This window comes from Rattus norvegicus, chromosome 2 (assembly GCF_021556685.1).
Source record: "Rattus norvegicus strain SHRSP/BbbUtx chromosome 2, alternate assembly SHRSP_T2T, whole genome shotgun sequence".
Classification (NCBI taxonomy): domain Eukaryota; kingdom Metazoa; phylum Chordata; class Mammalia; order Rodentia; family Muridae; genus Rattus; species Rattus norvegicus.
Genome location: NC_141535.1, coordinates 237,611,413 through 237,632,473, shown reverse-complemented (window position 1 = coordinate 237,632,473; position 21,061 = coordinate 237,611,413). Strand labels below are relative to the sequence as shown.

At 46.6% G+C, this 21,061-nt stretch overlaps 1 protein-coding gene across 9 annotated transcripts in view; it reads right to left on the bottom strand.

Moving 5' to 3' along the window:
- Ssx2ip (SSX family member 2 interacting protein) overlaps positions 1–21,061 on the bottom strand; it is a 32,789-nt gene that overhangs the window by 5,466 nt on the left and 6,262 nt on the right. For 6 of the 9 annotated variants that reach the window (NM_001439444.1, NM_175597.4, NM_001439443.1 and 3 more), the window contains 10 exon segments: positions 1,598–1,771; positions 2,121–2,257; positions 3,600–3,750; positions 6,803–6,983; positions 7,069–7,144; positions 9,091–9,226; positions 10,375–10,485; positions 14,596–14,808; positions 15,406–15,575; positions 16,067–16,198. In NM_001439444.1, the coding sequence (NP_001426373.1) occupies positions 1,598–1,771; positions 2,121–2,257; positions 3,600–3,750; positions 6,803–6,983; positions 7,069–7,144; positions 9,091–9,226; positions 10,375–10,485; positions 14,596–14,808; positions 15,406–15,575; positions 16,067–16,109 (1,392 nt within the window). In that variant the 5' untranslated portion in view covers positions 16,110–16,198. 9 annotated transcript variants of the gene reach the window in all.

Below are 21,061 nucleotides of genomic sequence, written 5' to 3'. Positions count from 1 at the left end.
TACACAACCACATCATCAACATTCTTCTGTGGCTTTTCACTTCTAGCCCCACCTTCAGACAGATCACAGTATCTATGCTGACCATTAGTGCAGAGCAGAATGGAGGAGTGGTAGCCGCCGACAGAAAACAAAGATCTCATAAAGCTGCGACCTGAGGGAGCAGGCAAGAGACGAGGGCGAAGCTGACGGGTTTCTGCTCGACATGGTGGCACAGGCCTGGAATGCCCACCCTCAGGAGGCTGAGCTCTGGGAGTTCAAGGCCAATTCTACAGAGCAAGCTCCAGAGCAGTGCAGGGTACACAGACGAACTCTGTGCCCCACCAAGAAAAAACAAAATAAAACAAAATTGCCCATTGGCAATTCTTCTGAGAACTTTAACATACAATATTTTAACCTCTTTAAAATTTAATTTCATTTTATGTACATGAGTGCTTGCGAGTATGTATATGTACCCGTGTGTGTGGTGCCCCTGGGACTACGGAGGGGCTTTAGATCCCCTGGGACTGGAGTTACAGTGCTCTGAGTACTGAGAAGCCTGCCTGGAGGCTCTGCAAACGCACAAGTACTCTCACCCACCAAGCCCCTCCAGCTCCAAAATGGAAGGAGGAGGGCAGTCTCACTCCACAATACGGGTTTGTATAGGTTGAGCTTTAAAATCATATTGGGACACTGTGTCTTCAAGTTCTGAAAGAGCACTTTGGAGGCAATGTTCTACCGACAGAAGGCGTTGTAGGCAGGACTGTACACACAAAACCCACACTGCTAACCTGGAATGCATACGTTCCTCTAGGAGGGTTGGGAAACAGTATTTTACTATGCTTTCTTTTCTGTTACCCAGCATGCTCTGGGTACTGCCTTCTTTTCTGTTACCCAGCATGCTCTGGGTACTGCCTTCTTTTCTGTTACCCAGCATGCTCTGGGTACTGCCTTCTTTTCTGTTACCCAGCATGCTCTGGGTACTGCCTTCTTTTCTGTTACCCAGCATGCTCTGGGTATTGCCTTCTAGCACCACATATGCTGAGGGGTAAGTGAGAGATGCCCAAAGGAGCAGACCGTCTCAGAGTTACCATATGCTCAGCCCCCCTTCAACTTCCAGTTATTTGTAAGGTAACAGGGCACCAGAGCATAGCACAACTGACTCCATGATGGAAGGTACCATTCAGGCTGTCTAACACAGCACACAGACAGCACCACCTGCCCAAACATAAACAAAGACCTAATCCATCAAACTCCATAGTTATAGGAAAGTCTCTAAATGTACTAATCTTGCTTTTTGACTTCTGGCTAACTGTTCTTGTTAACTGAAATATGTCAACCCAGGATATGGATTTTGTGTTAAAACCTCACTCTGAGAAAGGTTCAGAGATACACTGGGATCCCAAACATACAGTGTAGTCACTGGTCAGTGAATACAGACTTTCTATTGGTTTAAACTCATGTCTGAGCAGTCTGGTCAATGTTCCACAACAGTAAGGTGGTCAGTGATGCTTCAGAAAAAATGGACAGTAGAGACAACCTAGAAGCATTCACACCCTGCAGCCCTGCAGCCTGACCCCCAACCCCACCCACTGCCCACTGCGCAGCCCTGTAGCCTCACCTCCAACCCCAAGCGAATAGCAGCTTCTGTAAAGCTTCGTCTTTCTCTCTCAAAATTCTTTTTTTGCTCTTTAAAAAGGGACCACTCTTCTTTAAGGCGTTCCTTTTCTTCAAGCAAGTAACAGTCTCGCAACAGTGAGGTGGTGTCGTCATCACACGCAGTGGCCAGCTGTTGCTGTTAAATTTTAAAGTACAGTAAGTCAGGAAACACCTTTGGCACACAGATTCAAGTGAAAGTGAGGACGGCAGGTCTGTTTGGCCAAGGACACTCTTTATGAGGAATCAGCAAGCCAGTGAGAACCAGCTTTCCCACATGCTGCTTCCCGTGGTAAAGCAGGGACCACGTGAGGAAGAGATAAGGTCTAACCACCAGGGCAGACCCAGCTGAGATGGGAAATGTCAACTCTACCAACTTCTGCAGATGAAGAAGCAGACACCTACCAGATGCAGTGGTGATGTGCAGGTAGTACCTGCCAGAGGCCACAGCAGTTCAGTGATGGGGGGTACCTGCCGGGCCTGTTTACCTGTAAGAGCTGCTGCTGAGCCTTGATCATCTCTTTACACCGCTCAATCTCCAGCTCCAGTTTCTCAGTCTCTTGCTCATGGTCTTGTCGTGAGATGACGTCCTCTTCATGAAAGCCCTCTGAGTGTACCTTTGAAGCTGACAGAACCCCAGGGTGCTGGTTAGCTTGTTGTCAACTCGACTCAAGCTAGGGTCATCTAGGAAGATGCCACCTCAATTGAGAAGACTCCTCTATCATACTCGTCAGTGGGCAAGCCTGCAGGGCATTTCCTGGATCGGGCTGAGGTGGGAGCACACAGCTGACTGTGGTGGGCGTCCAACCCCCCTGCTGTGAAGGTGGTCTGTGGCTGCGTAGAAAGCAAACTAGGGAAGCCACGAGGAGCAAGCCAACAAGCAGCACCCTCCATGCTCTCCCTTCCTGACAGTCTGTGAGCTGTGAGGTGAACAGACCTTTCTTCCCGTGCTACTCATGAGCAAGAGAAACCCTAACTACAACAACTAGAAACTAGTCAGGTTTTACAACCACTGTCAGTCCATGTTGTTCTTAAACAGACATTTAAAAACCGAAAGACTGTCAGAACCTTTACCCTTCTGGGCTTCTCATAGGTTTTGTAAAAGGAAGTTACTGCCTCTGGCATTTTGCATTTTCAAAACTGGGACAAAATTAAACATTTTAAAGAAAAACAACTCCGAGTTCTGACAACTGCAGTTATGCATTTAGGACTAAAGAGACTCGAAGGCGAGCACAGCTGCCAACACTCGCCTTAGAGACCACATCATCCCTGACTGTCATGAGGTTAGCAATGCACCTCATGGAGCCTCCGTTCTCACCTCCCAGCCTTCAGGAGCTGCTGGCTCAGTCACAGCAAACACACAAGATCACAATGTATAACCTTTCTTGATGGTGCTGGAAAGAGTGGTTCTAACAACTGTGAGTTCACACGCTAAATCCTGCAAACTCAAGTCTAGGCAGGCTTCCTATTAAATGGACATGAGACGATGAGCACGTTTCATGAAAAGCCCTGTGGGAGCTACAGTGAGAACTGTACTGTGCCCTTCACGGCTCATGGCACTGGGATGAGACTCACCAGTTAGAACATTTCCATATATTATAAGTGGACTTCATTTATCAACTAGGAACTTTCGTGCTGGAGAGACGGCTGAGAGGTTCAGAGTGTGCGCTGCTCCTGAGAGGCCCCCTAGCTCCCTGTTAGGTGGTTTATAGCTCCCTGTACAAGCTCCAGGGAACCAGTGCCTCTGGCCTCTACGAAACCCACATTCGCATGATTTGCCGGCAACACAGACAGCACTGGACATTGAGGGACACTGTTGTCTGAGGTTTGTTCTGAAGCCAAGCGCACTCCTCTCAGTGTGAAACCCGGAACAAACCAGCAGAGTCTGACCCTGGCTGTGAGCAGCCGCTCTGAGCCCACAGCACTGTTTGTGGGGCCCGCCCTGCACACCGTGGCGCAGAAGTTACCTTGGTTATCAAGTTTTTCCACATGGCTTTTCAGAATTCTCCACTGCTTCCTGATGCTGTTTGTAAGCTGCTCCCTGACAGTGTCACAGGAAAGGCTCCACACACCATCTCTGCTCAGCTCCCCAGCGTCGTCTTCTACATCGGAGATGACCTACGGCACAGAGGGCACACACAAGCGTCACAGTGGCCTTACACCCAGGCACTGGACCAGACCGATAAGACCTATTAGCTAATACCTAATACAAACAAGTTAACACTGGCGACACAGACACTCCTGATCCAGTTAAATCTCTACCAATCTGCCTAACGGATGTCTGGGCAGAGGCAGCTCCTGTCTATGCAGCACTGTGCTGGATGCTGCCATATCTCAACCCTCAAACTGTGCACGAAGGCAAAGTGCAGGCTTAGAGAAGCAGGCCAGGCCCACAGAGCCCAGAGGTCGGACGCGGCTCTGGGTAGTGTCAACTTGTCTGCAGGTCAGGCGACTTCACTAAACGACCTCTAGAGATCAGCTAGAGTCAGACATTAATCCTCATTCTCCTCATGCCATCTCAGGGATGACACGTTTCTCTGATGTACTAAGAACACGTCCAATGTTGCTAAGTTACCTCAGAGAAACAGTGCTAACGGTGCAGGCCAAGCACACATCTACATGAAATAGCCCTTATTTGTTATCAACATCCATGGCAGGCAGACATACTTGAATAATTCAAAACAATACCTTTCAGGCGTGCCAGAAGCCATCTAGAAGCCAGAAACTAGCAAGTGACCTTCCTGAGATGGTTCTGTCATAGACTATAAAGCTGTGACAGATTCACTCCTTTAGGTAAGACTGAGGAGATTACATTTGAGAAAAGATCCCTGTTATTATTAAATTATATATAAATACAAATATATTTAATATTAAGTATATAAATATATTATTAAATATATATTAATATATAACTAAGTATTGACCATTCTCTGGAGCAGATCTCTGCAGACCTACGGAGATGGACTGTCCGGTAGTGATGCTATATAGACAAATAGGTAATGATTTTATGGAATTCCTGATTTCATTCAAATAATTTTAGGTAAAAAGCTTTTAGAGACGGTCTTAGAAAGATGTAACAGAATGACATCTTGCTAGAAAGATGTAATAAGGTTAGAATCAAGAGTGAAATGCTACTACTCTTCATAACAGTAAGTAATAAAATCCAACGAGCTTTCACAGTTACACTAAAAAGGGAAATAGACTTGGGACAATTTTGTGATCAAGGAAAGACATTTAGGTCGAAGGAGAGGGTCACAAGTGTGCACTATGATAAGGCAAGGCCATGTAAAATCTGTTGCTTTGAATTTATATCAACATCCTTCTATAACTCCCATTTTGTGTAACATTTTATTTATGAAGTAATGTTCTAAAGAACTTTTTGTCTAAGAAGGCATTAAAAGGCCAGAGAAAAGAAAGTTGTTGAATGGTTTGGCTTGGGGAGCTTCGCCCCATCCATCCATCATCCATCCATCCATCCATCCATCCACCATCCACCCACCCACCCACCATCCATCCATCCATCCATCCATCATCCACCCACCTACCCAGTCAACCAGCCAGCCAAATGTTTATGTCTGCTTGTCTGTCTACATGTGTGTAGTATATATACATATATGTAAACATGCATGAATACTTGTGGAGTTGATTGTGACAGTAGGGCCCAGCCAGAGTGTGAGTGTATGAACGTGTATGTGTCTGTGCATATTCGCCTGTGTAAAGCATCTTAATTCTTTTCCTTTCCTTCCTCTCTTGTTCATAAAGAGTTAACCAGCTTAGACAGAGAGGCTTCTGGCAGACTCACCAGAAAAAGGTACTAGCAATGGTCTTTTTTCTAAATTCCCTGTGGCTAAACAGCATGTGTTAATCGCCAGGTACTAGCGTTTATTAAAGCACAAATAATATTAACAGTTAGGTTTTCAGTACTTAATGAATCACGGAACAGTGAGAGTTACAGAACGGTAAGAAAGTTAAGTTTCCCTAGTGCTTATTTAAGCCTAAAGAGTTCAGTAAAGCACAGAGAGTTACGTTTAATAAAGAACAGAGTTAAAGAGAAAAGAAGCCAACAGTTTTTAACCATAGAATAAACAACGTTTTTAAGATTTTTTTTTATAAGTTATCAACAAGCATTTATGGCAGTTAGAGAGCTAGGAGGCCAGAGAGCAGCCGTCTTTAAAGCTATGCCCAACGCTGGCTGTATCCAGCCTCAACCCACTCCTGGCCAAGCTGGCTCCCAGCACAGGAGAAAGAAGAGAGAAGATTAAAAGAAAGGTTATTAGGTCCCCTCAGTCAGGTCATTAGGTCACTCAGAGGTCACATCAGCACTGGTCGGGTCTAAGCAGAGAAGGACGACAAAGACGTGTCGCACTCTGGCCCTGGCCATCAGTGTTTTTCAGGCCTGCGACCCACTGTGCCTCTTACAATACTGACTGGGCATCCCTCAGCACACACTCAGGGCCCGAGCACTTGGGACTTAAGATCCTTTTGGATTTTGTAGCATCTCGTTCCTCTCTGTCTGTCTGTCGCCCTAAGTCCTCCTCGCATGCGTGTGTAGACACCTTATATAAATGGCAGGGAAGCCTAAACATGAACTGTTTCAAATGTACACTGCATGGGCAATGAGAAAACACTTTTGTGCGTGGCTCCATCCCCATGGAGCTGTCTTAGGAAATCAAATGTGGAATTTCAATGAAGCGCTGTGCCACTCTAAGCCGCAGCTGCGGGCGGCTGGGTCTCCGTTTTTCAGATCATGGCACTAAAATCTTAGGGCACACCTGCTGTTAGCCTTAACAGTCTGGTGAGACGGCTCAGCAGGTAAAGGGACCTGCCACCAAACTGGACAGCCCGAGCGGATACCTGGGACCCACACAGTGGGGTGGTAGAAGAGAACTGGTTCCCACAAGTCCTCTGTTCTCCATACCATAACATCTTAAACATTACAATGCAGACAACGATTTCCAGGGGAAATATGGGTGAGGTGATGCTCATTAAGTACTAGATGCCCTCCATTTCCCCAGGATGTGCCGAGAAATGCAGAGAGCAGTTCTGGGTTGTCAGGGTGACTGTGGGTGAAGCTGTCTTGTTCTAGACACCAACAGAGCAGTCACTGAGTCTCCTCCCCAGGTCTGAGTTGTGTGGGTAGCAGCCTGGGCTGTTAGAGAGGAACACTTACAACAGTGCCTGTGCTGTCCTCTGCTCTTTCTCTGGGTTTCTTCTTTTGAGGAGAAAGGAGAGAGATCATCTCTTTCTTCATCTGCTGGAGGACCTTCTTCAGCTCCGCATTCTCCAGCAGGATCTGCTTCTGGCGGTACTCATAATCATTCAGCAGAATTTTGTACATTTCATCTTCATTCCTGAGGAAGAAAGCACGGGTGTGAGAACGCCTGGTGACAGTAAACCGTGGCCGCACTGTCAGTCACCTCTCATGGCCGTCCATACCTGGCTTCTGTTTTATCAGTCCTCCAGGAGCCTCGCTTTCCATCCACTCGGCCCACGTAATTTAAAACGTCCATGGCTGCAAATACAAAACAGCATCAGTCTTCACCCTCAGTCCTCACCCTCTACCTTCACCCTCTCCACCATCAGTCCTCACCCTCTCCACCATCAGTCCTCACCCTCTACCTTCACCCTCTCCATCATCAGTCCTCACCCTCTCCATCATCAGTCCTCACCCTCTCCACCATCAGTCCTCACCCTCTCCACCATCAGTCCTCACCCTCTACCTTCACCCTCTCCATCATCAGTCCTCACCCTCTCCACCATCAGTCCTCACCCTCTACCTTCACCCTCTCCATCATCAGTCCTCACCCTCTCCATCATCAGTCCTCACCCTCTACCTTCACCCTCTCCATCATCAGTCTTCACCTTCTCCACCATCAGTCCTCACCCTCTCCACCATCAGTCCTCACCCTCTCCACTATCAGTCTTCACCCTCTCCACCATCAGTCTACCATGCCTGAGACTCGCCCACGCTGGCTCAGCACTTGGGTCAGGACCCTTCAAACACCCCGAGGCTAGGCAGGCTCTTCAAATGCTAAGCTTGCTTCTTTCCTGACTGGGAAAAGGAAAGAACTACCTTCCAGTTGTTAGGGATAAGGGATCTAAAAGTACTTCACAGAGCGAGTGCGGCATCTGGCACACAGTAGGCACTTGATGTTCGATGTCACTATTAATCTCATTATCAGATGATCAACCACAGGCTGCAGGCCTGCTGCTTACACTTGGAAATCAGCTTTTCCGAGAACTCAGCCAGACACCTACTTACACGCTGTTAGGGGACCTTTCCATACCATGGCAGAGGAAGCAAGTTAAACTCAGCTCAGCTTGAGCCATTACAGAGAGGGTGCTGTGCCCTATCAACCACGGCTTACTGCGTCACCCAGGGAGAGAGAGCACCCAACGGTACTACTGTCCCATCTTCCCAGATGGAGAAGACTCATTTGGTGCAAGAAAAGATAATTCTTCTAATTCTAGGACGAATAAGGTTAAATCTATCATTTCTGGTTGGACTTGGGACGAGAAATAGCTACCAACCCTCCAGGCTGCCGCTGCTGCAGCTGACACTTCACAAAGCTAACTGTAATCATCTTGTCCTGACATCTGAGCCACTGTGATGCTTACAATCCTCAGTTTTCTATGGGAATCAGTGTCTGCCTTGCTTTTCTTGATGGATCAACTCTGTCCGGTTCTTGTTAGACAAGTATGTGTGTGCTGGTTTGAACGAGAATGTCCCCTCCTCTATGAGCTCATATGCTTGAATGTGTGGTCCCCGCTGGGTGGAACTGTATGGGAAGGATTAGGAGGCGTGGCCTTGTTAGAAGGGGTGTGTGTCAGTGGAGTGAGCTGTGATGTTCCCAAAGCCCATGCCATGACCTGCTGGCTCTTTCTGCCTTATGGTTTGTCTCAGGATGGAAGCTCTCAGCTACCGCTTAGCACCATGCCTGCCCGCCTGCCTGTCTGCCTCATTGTTCCCTGCATGGCTGTCATGGACTACTATTTGAAACTGTAAGACTAATAAATTCTTCTACAGGTTGCCTTGGTCAGTTGGTCTTACAGCAACCGAAAAATAACGAAGACAACACACAAATAGTGACGCTAACTGAAAGGACTCAATGTTTTGTTTTGTTTTCACAAGTCAGCTGTCGTCTCAGTTTGCAGTTAGCATGGAAATGTCTACACTCTGAAGCCTTACAACATATGAACCCCTCCACTCTTCAGCGCTCACCTCCTCCCCTGTACCCCTCCCCCGTCACCACGCTCACCCCCCACCCTGTCCACCACTGCGCTCACCCCTCCTATCACCACTCACCCCCACTCCCCTCCCCCCTCACCATGCTGACACACACAGCGCCCCACCCCCATCACCACAATAGCCCCACCACCACCCCCGTCACCACGCTCACCCCCTAATCACCACCCTAACCCCTTACCCCCAACATCCCCCCCCCCGTTACTGCGCACCTATATTTTTATCCTTCTTGTTCATAACAAGCTGATGCAGACGCTCCTTCAGTTTATTGTACTCCCGCTCCTTTCTCTTCACATCATGATTATACTGAGTAGCCCGACTGGCTATGATATTTTGTAATTTTTGTACCTGAAAGAAAACATGCTTTCTATCAAACAAGAATTGACATATCTGCTAAAACTCAAAAGTTCAAAAGGTCAAACAAGCCCGAGTACCCGTGTTCCCACATAATGCCTCTTCAGTTCTGAGCTAACTCCTCCTTCTCTGTGGAAAGGCCTCAGTCAGGTAAGGCTCTGACACGCAGGGATGGTGGAAGAGCCGCACTCCCAGCCCTCTCTTCACTGAGAGGTGGCGTCTCACAGAGCTGTGCTGTTGACCTGGATTCTCAGTTTCCCTGCCCGCCTCCCGGCAGCCGGAGAACACTCAGAGCAGAGTGGGTAGCAGCTTACTGAACGCCAAGACAACTACAGTCAATAAATGCAACCAACACCAGACCAAACATTTCTATGTAGTAATTCAAGAAATATTATATATAAATTGTATATAAATATCATATTTATGGTTTGGTTAGATATTTGTTCTCCATTATTAAACACTAATAAGGTTAAAAATAAATCCAGATCTATACAGTTCCTATGCAGTAACTCAAGAAATCTGATTTATATATAATTAATACATATATAACTATATATAGTACAATATACTATGTGTTAATACATATGTGTAACATAATATATAATTTATATTTATGTTTATATTATATATACATTATATTGTAATATATACTACATTGTAGTATACATTGTAGTATATACATACATATGTATTATCTTATATAATGTTATATACACCACACAATGTATTATATAACATATAGTGTCTTTCTATAGGTTATATATTATATAATATATAACATGTTATAATATATGTATTATAATATATATAATACATTACCATGTTCTCTCTTTATGTGAAGTTGAAAGAGTCTTGTAAGCTTTAGGAAATGCACTCAGATCTGCCTCCCCTGGGTCGATGGACTCAGGTACCCGGTCAATCCACAGCCTGACTTTCCCACTTGTTGCCGATCCCAGAAGGTGAGATTCCTTCCCACCCTGTTCCCTGGTCTTGGGGCAGCGGGAGGACAGGCATGGGACTGCCACCCACCATGCCAGTGTGACACAGGATGTCACACTTCTTTTTAAAAGAGAATTGACCATTATGTGACGTTACATTTCAAAAGCCAACAGTTCACCTCACACACAGAACAGACAGCTTACCTCTTCTTTCTCGTTTTTCAGGAGCTGATGCAAATTCCTGTTTTTGCACTGTAGCTGTCTGTCTCTCTCCTGAAGGCTGATCATCTCTCGCCTGGAGGCCTCCAACTGTTCCTGGAACATGAAGTGTGACGCTGGAGTAAAACTGACAAGAACTACAACATGGTTTCCTCAGCGCCTCCTCGAGGCTCTGTGATGCTCTCCGAGCACACTTCATAAGACACGCTCCCCCACAGGCATCCCGTCATCCTTGGGAAGGCCCCTAAGTGTGGGTCTGGGACCACAATCCTTCGCACTGCCCGAGACCAGGTCTAACCTCTGAAGAAATTACAAAAAAATCCTAAAGTTCATACAGAAACACGAAGAGCCGAGGCTCGTGAGAATACAGCACAGCACAGGAGCCACTGGCCAGCACCTCAGGTCACAGCACGAAGCCACGGTGACAAAGAACAGCAGAGCAGAGCCAGCAACATAGTCATGGAGGCCAACGGAATACAGCCGCAGGCAGAAAGAAGTTCGCACAGCTACAGCCTCCCCATTTTAACCATGATCTAAAAAGTATACACTGGAGAAAGATAGACCCTGCAACACACTGGGAAAGGGGAGGAGGTCCCTCATCTCGCCCCATGCAAAACTTTAATTCAAATTGGATCAGAGACCTTAGTGTGAGACCACAAACTGTCAAGCTGCTAGAGGGAAACCAGGAAGCATTTCAGACAGAGGGACGGGAAAGGAGGTGATGGGAAAGGTTCCAATGACAGAGAGTAACCTCGAGAACAAACAAGCAAGATCACAAGGAGTCAGAGGGAGTCACAGCAAAGGAGGCCGTCGGCAGTAACCGCAGGAGAAAGCCTTTGCTAACTACACAGCTGTAGTTACTTATACTTACAGTGTGTAAGAAAGGCTCAAAATCTTAAATATCGAAGCTCCGAATTATTCAATAAATGGACAAACACACTGACTCTGCAGTTCTGATACAAATGACCATAAATATATAAAACGTGTTTAACACTCTTAGCCCCAAAGGAAGTGCAAATGAAAACCTGCAGTGAGATTCCACATCACCCCAGCAGTCAGAAAGGCTATTACCATCCCGGAACAAAGCAACTGCAAACGCTGGTGCCCACAAAAGAAAGGAGACTGAGCACTGATAAGCTGACAAAGCCACCAGGGAGATCAGTACGGAGGTTCCTCAGGAAACTAAGAAGGCAAAGTCCATACAATCCAGCATGTGCTCCTAGTCTATGCTGGAAGGAGTCTCCGTCAGGACCGCACAGAGGTACTTCACGCCCATGCTCACTGCACCACTTCTGCTCACAGTAGCTAAGTCAGGAAGCAGCCTAGATGAACCAACGGAAGAATGTGTAAAGAAATGTGACATGGAGGGGGTGGGGTATGCCTGTGTGTGCTTGTGGATGGTGGAGTTTTATTCAGCTCAGAAAAATGAAATTACATCACTTTCATGAAAAAAATACATGGAACAAAAGATAATGGTGTTAGTCTAAAAAGCCAGACTCCAAACAACAAATGCCTTGTTTCCTCTCCTATGTGGATCAGATTAAATGTGCGTGTGTAAATGACAGGAAAGTTGGACAGCTTGGCTGCCAGGGCAGGAGGACACCTAAAGAGAACAGAGAGCAAGAGAGGCTGATGGTGTGGGGGGAGGGGGGCCTGGGGATAAGAAAGAAAATTACACCCCATTTTCTCTCATGCAGACCCAGACTTCACTCTACATGCATCACATGAGAGCAGACGGTACTCCATGGAATGACAGGGTGGAGGAGGAGAGAGTATGTGAGGTGGACCTGAGTAAGACACATAAGGTTGTAAAATTTTAATAATGCAATCTATTTTGAGTATGTCAACCAAAAACTAAAATAAACCAAACAAAAACTCTGCAATGAATTCCTAAAAACTAGCACTGTCATGAGGCTCCTGGAGCCTTCCATTCCCCATCTAAATAGGAATGTGTGCCCCATAATCCTTCTACCCCATCAGCAAAGTGACGTTCATACAATGTCTTCCGCTCCTTTGGTACCACCTCATCTCCATGCCATCTGGAGCCCAGGGTCCAGCCCTACACCTCACAGGCCCCACCAAACCTCAGTCTCCAGCCTCCATAAACCCCTTTGTGATTCTTTGAAAATGCAATGCTCTCTCCTCCCTCTGGGACTTCATATAAGTTGCACGCTCTGTTTGGAATACCTTTTCCAGATGCTAGCAAGCTTCTGAATCATTCTTTAAATCTTGATCAGAAACCCATGAGCAGGAACTGGGTATGAATCAATCACAAAAATTAGATCTAGAAATCTTATACATTTCTGTCTTCGGCTAACCTAAACAACAGATTCTGTTCCAGGTCAAATCCAAATTAGAAGAGACCCTAGTCAAACACTCTGCTCTGGGTAGTTCTAGCTCATTCCTTAAGGAAAAGACTTGGCTGCTCCAACCTAACTGCACAGACGCATACTAATCACTTATGGCACTTGGCCAATGGTGTGTGGAAAAAAACGCTGTATTCCAGGTTTAGATGTCTGGATCAGCCTGATGTCCATCAGGTCCTGATAAGAGGACATGAGTTAGTGTGACGCACAGCTCACAGTCTTAGGGAGCACTAATACGGACCCTCCAGCCCTGCGTGTCCCCAGGTAGCCAGGATACACACTGGGAGAATCTATCTGTCCTTCAGGCAAACCCCATAAACAAGAAGCTAAAAGAAGGGCTGGAGAGATGGCTCAGCGGTTAAGAGCACTGACTGCTCTTCCAGAGGTCCTGAGTTCAAATCCCAGCAACCACATGGTGGCTCACAAACATCTGTAATGGAATCTGATGCCTTCTTCTGGTGTCCCTTAAGACAGCTACGGTAAAAAAAAAAAAAAAAAAAAAATATATATATATATATATATATATATATATATTAAATAAATCTTTAAAAAAGAAAAAAGAAGCTAGAAAGCACTGTGGGAGCAGTGTTACTGCACCTGCTCTGAGGACAGGGAAGACACGTGAGGTGTGACTGAAAGGAACATGAGCCATGGAGGAACTCCGGAGCCCCTACAGAGCATCCCGGAAGTGCTCGGAGCTCACCAACAGGGCAGTGCACAGCACATGCACTTTCCCGCGCACTCTAGCACCCTGCAGACATTACACCAAACTCCTAATCCAACAGAACAGAGTGAGGATGCGACTTTGGCTTTCATTATCTGTTCTTAGGAGTGGGGTAGGAAGTAGACACAGTAGAAGAAACAGGCCAAGAATTGACAGATGGAAAGCCATAAGGAAGCCAACTTGCTAAGAGCGTGCACACTCACAAAGGCTTTTTCTTGTAAACGGGCCCTACTATAGAATACGGAGGAAAAATGGCTTGTGTGGACTATATTCCCGACAATATGCAACTACAGTGTACGTCTTTCCTACACCATGATTCAAAGGCGAAGGGAGGAATCAGGAATACATTTTTATAGAAAAACATTTTTAAAACAAGCTTTTTCTAAGGAGGAAAAAGAAAGCAAACCAGAAATCAGCAACAACATGGTAAGGTGGTATGGCTCTGTGAGAAGTTCCTTTTCACAGAGAAAGGTTACCAGTGGCCACAGAAGACTACAGTCTCCCCTGCAGTGCTGGACATCCTTAGGGTCAGACGCTGTCTGGCTCATTCCCCCAATCCCATTCTTTGTTGTATGTACCCTAGGAACATGGGAATGTACCCTAGGAACATGGGAATGTACCGTAGGATCATGGGTATGTACCGTAGGATCATGGGTATGTACCGTAGGAACATGGGTATGTACTGTAGGATCATGGGTATGTACCGTAGGATCATGGGTATGTACCCTAGGATCATGGGTATGTACCGTAGGATCATGGGTATGTACCGTAGGATCATGGGTATGTACCGTAGGATCATGGGCATATTTTTTCTTGGCATCCATGTGTTATGAAGCTGTCCTTTATCAGTACGGCTGGATCAGGTGAGAGAATCCTCACTTCCCCCAGAAGGTAAGTATTTCCTAACTTTCTACAGACTCAGCAGAGCCTCTCCACAGTAAAATCAAGGCCTTCAGCACAGACAGCGAGAAGCAGAGTAACAACTGTGTGCACATTTCTGGAAATCATCTTCCTATATGCAAAAGAACCTCAGATTTTAAACACAGTCCTGAATCGAATCTGAAGCCCATGGCCTCCTGTGGCAGGGCACTGAGGCAGGAGGATGACCGACTGTACCTTAAGTTTGGCGTAGCAGCTCTGCAGGTGGTCCATGTCACTGCCCAGCTTCAGATTCTGTGTCTCCACGCTTTCCTGGGCCAGGAGGTTCTTCCGCTGAAGCACAAGCAGCTCATTCATGCAGTTCAGAAGAGCAACTATACTTAACTCTCGCTTCGCCTCCTTACTTTTGGATTCTTCATACAAGGAAGGGAAACCGAAGGTAGTCAGTTCCTGAAGGGAGAAAACGCCTTCTTAGCTGTTATCTCTGGAAAGATGTCGGTCAAAGAACAGGATGTCTCCGTTCAGTCAGCAGGAGTTACTGCACTCACAGCGATAAGTTAGCAACACTGTGCCGATTCTCAAACCCACGTGCACTCTAGGTCACCCCACAATAGGCCAACTGCAAAACACTGTGCAGTACGAAATACACAGGTTTAACTTGTCAACTCAAACCTCCAACATAGAATTGTTTTTCAATGGATTAATAGACAAGTCAGTGAAAAGGGAAGAACAGAAGATCATTCCTAGATCATTAAGTACATTAATTATTCAAAGAATGAATACAAACAACTTTAAATTCTTTGATGAACTTTCTAGAACCTGCTTAACAATCACCCTGACCTGGCGTAAGCTGTCTAGGATCGTCATCAGTAACCCGAGGCAGGAGGCGGCCAGATGCCACATACACAGCAGTTAACCCCGGGTCAGCCCAGCTCACAGGGGCTCTCAGTCTCTGGCCACTCAGGCTTGGCAAACACTTTTCTTGTGGCCTTGACATTTTCCAGTACCTAACACAACATGTTCTTGCTTCTTATAAGAACACATTACCTGATCAAGATACGAAATACTCTGTTCGATGTTCTCTCCTGTGCAGAAGGCACTGAAAACACCATGCACATTCTTGGATAAAGGTGTTGCAGAGCACAGTACTTGCTGCGAGTATAAACTTGACGGAGACATCTTTGTTTCTGAGGTATATTGAGAGAGATTTTTGTTTTCTGAAAATAAAAGAGCATTCAGGCAATTACGAAGCTAACACAATCTCTATTACCACAGACTCTGAGTTTTATACAAAGTACTTTAAAGTTAGGGCCAAGACACTTTTACAAGAAATCTCTATACACTTCTGTGACAAAATGACACAAGCACATTAGTGGCCTTCCTTGGTAGATATGTGAAATGAATGCCTACTTCAACTTCTACTACTGCATTTACAAAAACAGGATCAACACATTTGTCTGTGACACTCAGTTCATGGGATCGAAGGAAGCGGAAACTGAAGGAGCCAATAGACAGACTGTAAATGGAGGAAATGATCTACTGTCCATCTGAAGAACGGATTGGCTTTTTACAACTTTACTGAAAATGAGAACTGGGTATGTGACCAGCACTGCCAGCTCCCTCAGTCACTGTGTCTTCCGTGGCTGGGGTGGGTAGTTTTCCTCAATTCGCCCTTTTCTCTTTGGTGGTGACTGCTGGACTCCTTTACCTGTACACAGAACTGGATCTGTAACAGTCATCCAATCTCCCATAGCCAGTCCCAGAGCCAGGGTCCCTGAGAAGGCAGTTCAGTGCTGGGGCATGCACAACAGCTCCTGTCACTCTCCTACGTGAGCATCTCCTTAGAAGGCAAAGGAAGAGACATCAGATTTAAAAGATGAAACCCAATGAAAGCCAATGTACAAAGAGTTTGTATGTCCTTTTGAGTTCTGACATTTCACTTTGTGTGCACATGAGTGTTTTACCTGTGCACCATGTACATGCCTGGTGCTCATGGAGGTCAGAAGAAGGCATCAGATCCTCTGGAACTGGAGTTAAAAATGGTTGTGAGCCAGCGTGTGGTCCTGGGAACTGAACCCAGGTCCCCTGCAACAGCAGAAGTGCTCTGAACCACTGAGCCCTCTGTGCAGCCAGAAGGGGTCTGAAGTATTTACTCCTATGTACACAGCAGAAGCAGCAGTATATGTTGTGCTGGTTAGTGTTAATGTCAACTGACACTCTTAGAACCCCCGCCCCGGGAGGAAATCTCAGCGAGGACTCACTATCTAGATCGGTTGGTGTGCGGACATGCTGTGGGTGCGGAAAGAGCTGAATGTGGGCAGCACCATCTCATGGCTGGGCCCTAGACTGTACAAGAGAGGACAGTGAGCTGGGCAAAGCAGTCCTTCTCACTGCTCTCAACAGTGAGTGGGTGCACAGAGACCAACTGGCTCACTCAGCCCCTGCCTCTGAAACCATGACAGACCCCACCCTGGAATCACAAACCTTTAGATAACCCTTTCCCTTAGATTGATATTATCAGGATGTTTAATTACAACAACAGAAATAAAACTAGAATACACATATACACGCTGGCTATGTGTATGTATCTGTGTATATGTGTGTGTGCGTGTGCATGTGTATTACAAATTGAATATATTTGAAGTAAGGTTAAATATTTCCCAAGATGCACAGTGCCTGACTTGACTCTAAGGTACGCCATGACATATAATATGGAATAGTTCTACAGTATACCCTTTAAACTGCAGGTCTCATTTATGAGACACCTTCTTGGCTAGTACCTCCATGTTCTATCCTTCCTAACTATATTAGGAAATCTTTATGTTCTAAGCCACAGCCTGGCCCAGATTCCTACCCAGGACTGGGAGGCAACATCATCTCACACCCCAAGAACAGAGCTGGCAAGGTGGGTCTGTTAACACCACTCACAACCTTATCCTAAGAAGATAATGTGCACAAAGGTTCACTTCAGGGTGTTCTTCATGATAGGGAAAACCAAAGCAGAAACATGTTCCACAGAAAACTGGGCACGCATACAACTGTGTACAGATTTAATCAAACCTGTAGAATTAAAGTGGCTAAGAGATATCACAGACTAGAAATACAGTGAGTAGACTAAGATGATAACTTTGTTTCCTATTCATGTTTCCACCTTTTAAGAGAGGAGAAGTAGTTCTATCACAAGAAACACAACTCAAGGGAAATTGTCCCTGGCAACTGGAGGCAGGTCTCCAGTCAGGAGGAGGCAGAGGGTGGCGTGAGCAAATACAAGGGCACGTGTGGCTCACGGCCGCTGCTCAGTGCGCTCACTGCAGCCTCGACTGGCCGCGCTGACAGCCTCCAACTTTTAGACATGATAGAATTCTGGACTTTCATACAAAATCTTCCCATTTTTAAATATTAGAAGCTAATTAAAAGAAACTATGACTTATCCCATGGGCAGAGTGAATGGGGGATGTGATAGCCTTCTGGGGTTCTAGAAACATCTTGATCTAAGGAGGTTACTATATGGGTAGACACATAACTCATTAGGATGTATAAATTATTAATATCTAAGAAGTCAAATCAAGTGTACACTGCTCGAGATTTGGACCCATGACTGTTAATAGAGACCATGACATGATATAGTGAGGGCAAGATGAAGTTTCCCTACTGAGTAGGTCTGACTAAACCCCCACTATGCACCAAATACAGTTAGTTTCTAGGCAGAAAGGAGGATGTGTCCTCTCTGTAAGTTCTCAATGTGGGAAGAATAAGCTGGAGACAAGTCAGAAGCAAGTAACAACTTAGCAGGTGATTAGAATTTCATAAGACGCATGCTCAGTAATATGAAGGTGCTGGGGTGGGACAGATCCACATCAGTCAAGGAAGGTTACCCTGGGATAGACCAGTTACGGTTTGAACATGAATGTACCTTAGAAGTTCGTAAGTTAAAGGCTAAGTCGCCAGCTGGAAGCACTATTTGGGGGGGGGGGGGGTAACTAGAAACTCCAGGGGTGGAGCCCAACTAGAGGAATCAGTTACTAGACCGAATGCCTTGTGTTTGTTGCCCTGCTCCTTACCACTGTAACAAGGTGAGCTAGGGTCTTCTCTTTTTTTCTTCTGTGTGTGTGTGTGTGTGTGTGTGTGTGTGTGTGTGTGTGTGTGTGTGTGTGTGTGTGTGTGTGTGTAGGGATTCTCTGTGTAGCCTTGGCTGTCCTGGATCTCATTTGTAGACTGGGCTGGGTTTGAACTCCAAGACCTGCCTGCCTCTGCCTCCTCAGTGAGGGATTAAGGGCGTGCACTGTTGCTGCTGCCCCTTTGTGCCTCCCACTGCACATTCAGCCGCACCTCAGCCTCCCAGTGAGACCAGGACAGTGGTGGAGAGAGAGAAACATCCCCTCCTCTCAAGCTGTTTCTCTGAGGCCTGGGTCACGGCAACCACAAGAGGGCGAAATTGAGCAGAGGTCTAACTGCTGTGCAGTCAGGCCAAGACAAGAAATGGCCCGTGTAGCCCAAACAAGAGGAACAGAAGGTACAGATACGTGAGTCGGAGTTGTCAAGTAAGATGAACATTCAGAAAGCAAGGCTGGAAGGCAGCGGGCTGGGCTTCTGCTGTGAAGGAGAAGGTGTTGAGGGGTCACTATCATCACCATGAGCAGGCACTGACAGTAAGCACTCCTGACAATAAGGAGGCTACGGCCACAGCACAGCTTAGATCAGCGCCACACTACAGGTCCAACCACAGAAGCAGAAAGCTGATCGTTGATCTTTAGAAGACCTGGAGACTGAACTGATGTCCTCATAGACAGTGGGCAGTGATCTAACACCAGGAGAGAGAGCAAGGCTCAGCACACATCTCTCCAAAGGGAGCTGTGGCCTCACGCCTTGCTTCTGTACACCCACGGTACCTTCTTAACCTATCCCAAAAGGAATGCTTTTCTACGAAGGAAGACATCCCCCAGTTCATCGCTGTTTCTGCCAGTTCCAGCTCATGCTTAGTTTTCTGTGTCAAGCACTGGAAACAGGCTGCTCAGCGAGGCTGCCCGGCTGCACTTCTGCTCACAGTTGCTGCCCCTCTCAGCCCTCCGCCATTCAGCATGTGCAGGTCATAACTCAGAGCACGTCATCCCTACACAAGTCAGACTCAAATCCAAACCAGCCCATCAGCTGTGTCTGCACAGGCACCAGCATCTTGTTTATACATATTTTTACCCTAAGGTAAATTCTAATTCAATGTCAAAACTAAGCATTTCACAAAAATATTTCGAGTTACCATTAATTATAGCCATCCTTCCCAGTGGAACTTGTTATCCCTTCTAAAGACTCAGGCTCTTCCCACAGTCCGTAGAGCTTTAGTGTGGGCAGTCTCTAAGAACCCCCTTAGTCCTGCTCCTGCTGGGATAGCCTTGGGTCACTCTGCTGTGGGTATGGCCTTCTAACAGTATAGGCAACATGACATGGCTTAACTCTGAAGATCAGGCTATGATTGTGCTGCTCCATTTGGGTTTTCCCTTCACTGTTCTTTCTGGACAGAGCAAGCCATCCTGCTGTGAGCACCCCTGAGAGCACCATGACAAGGAACTGACACCTGTGACCAAAAGGTCACCAGGCCTGCCAAGAGTCAGAACAAGCTGGAAGCAGATTTTGCCTAAGCCCTGGCTCAGGCAAGGATGATGGCCCCGATAAGGCCCCGAGTCACAGGCCTTCTGCTAAACTCTGCCAAGACCCTTGATGCACGGAAGCTGTGAGGTAGGACGTGCTTGCTGTGAGGTTGAGACAGGTACTAGGCTGTACTAGGCTGAGATGATCTGTCACTGAGGAACAGATGTCATACGTTCCGAGTCTCCTGCAACACTCCTTTCTATGCACCCTGTGAAGTGGAGCTAGAAGTGGTACCAGGCCCCACGGTTGCTGACGCCTGGCTTATGAAGAATGGAACCCACTATTCTATTTATTGTTCTGTGTGATGCTAAATGGTTCATACATAGGCTTCGGGAGAAGTAGGGAATGTCCTAGTCTTTGTAGCCAAGTCCCTTGCATAGAGCAGCACACAGCGCATCTTTACTCAAGGACCCAAAGCCCACACAGCTCTGTTGTTCCGGCCACCAACTGTCGTCTTTCACCTCTCATGTTCTTACCTGTCCTATCTTTTGCAGGTAAGTGCACGCTTAACATTTCTGTTCACCCATAAATGACCCACACTAATCAGTGAAAACTCCAAGTCAGGGTGTCCATCCTGGCAAATGTGCGTGTCAGCAAGCAGCAACGAGAAAGATGCCCACGTCCAGTCTGTGCTCGCTCTCCAATGCCCATGTCTCCTGTCCTGCTCACCCTAGGTCTGCCCTCTATCGACGATGACATCAGGGAAAGGAGCACGCCAGTGTCCCACCTTCAGGACAAGGGCCTCTTTACACAGCAAGTGCTCTTCCCAAGTTGACTTGCAAGACAAGCTCAGGACAGTACACCGCGCCTGCTGTCAGAATTCTACAGCTAACGCCCGCCAGGTCAGGAAGTAGCAGCAGCTTCTCCTTGCACAGGAACACCGTGCCATGGTGCCAGACGGCCTTCAAATACTGCACGAGATTCTCAGATAGTTCACTAACATTTCTGCTAAAATATCACCAAGCTGAGTTACCAGATTGTTGGAATACGAAAATAAAATTGTTAAAATGAAATCCTTCAACATTAGTAATCTTCTAAATTCAGTCAGAGAACTGAAGAT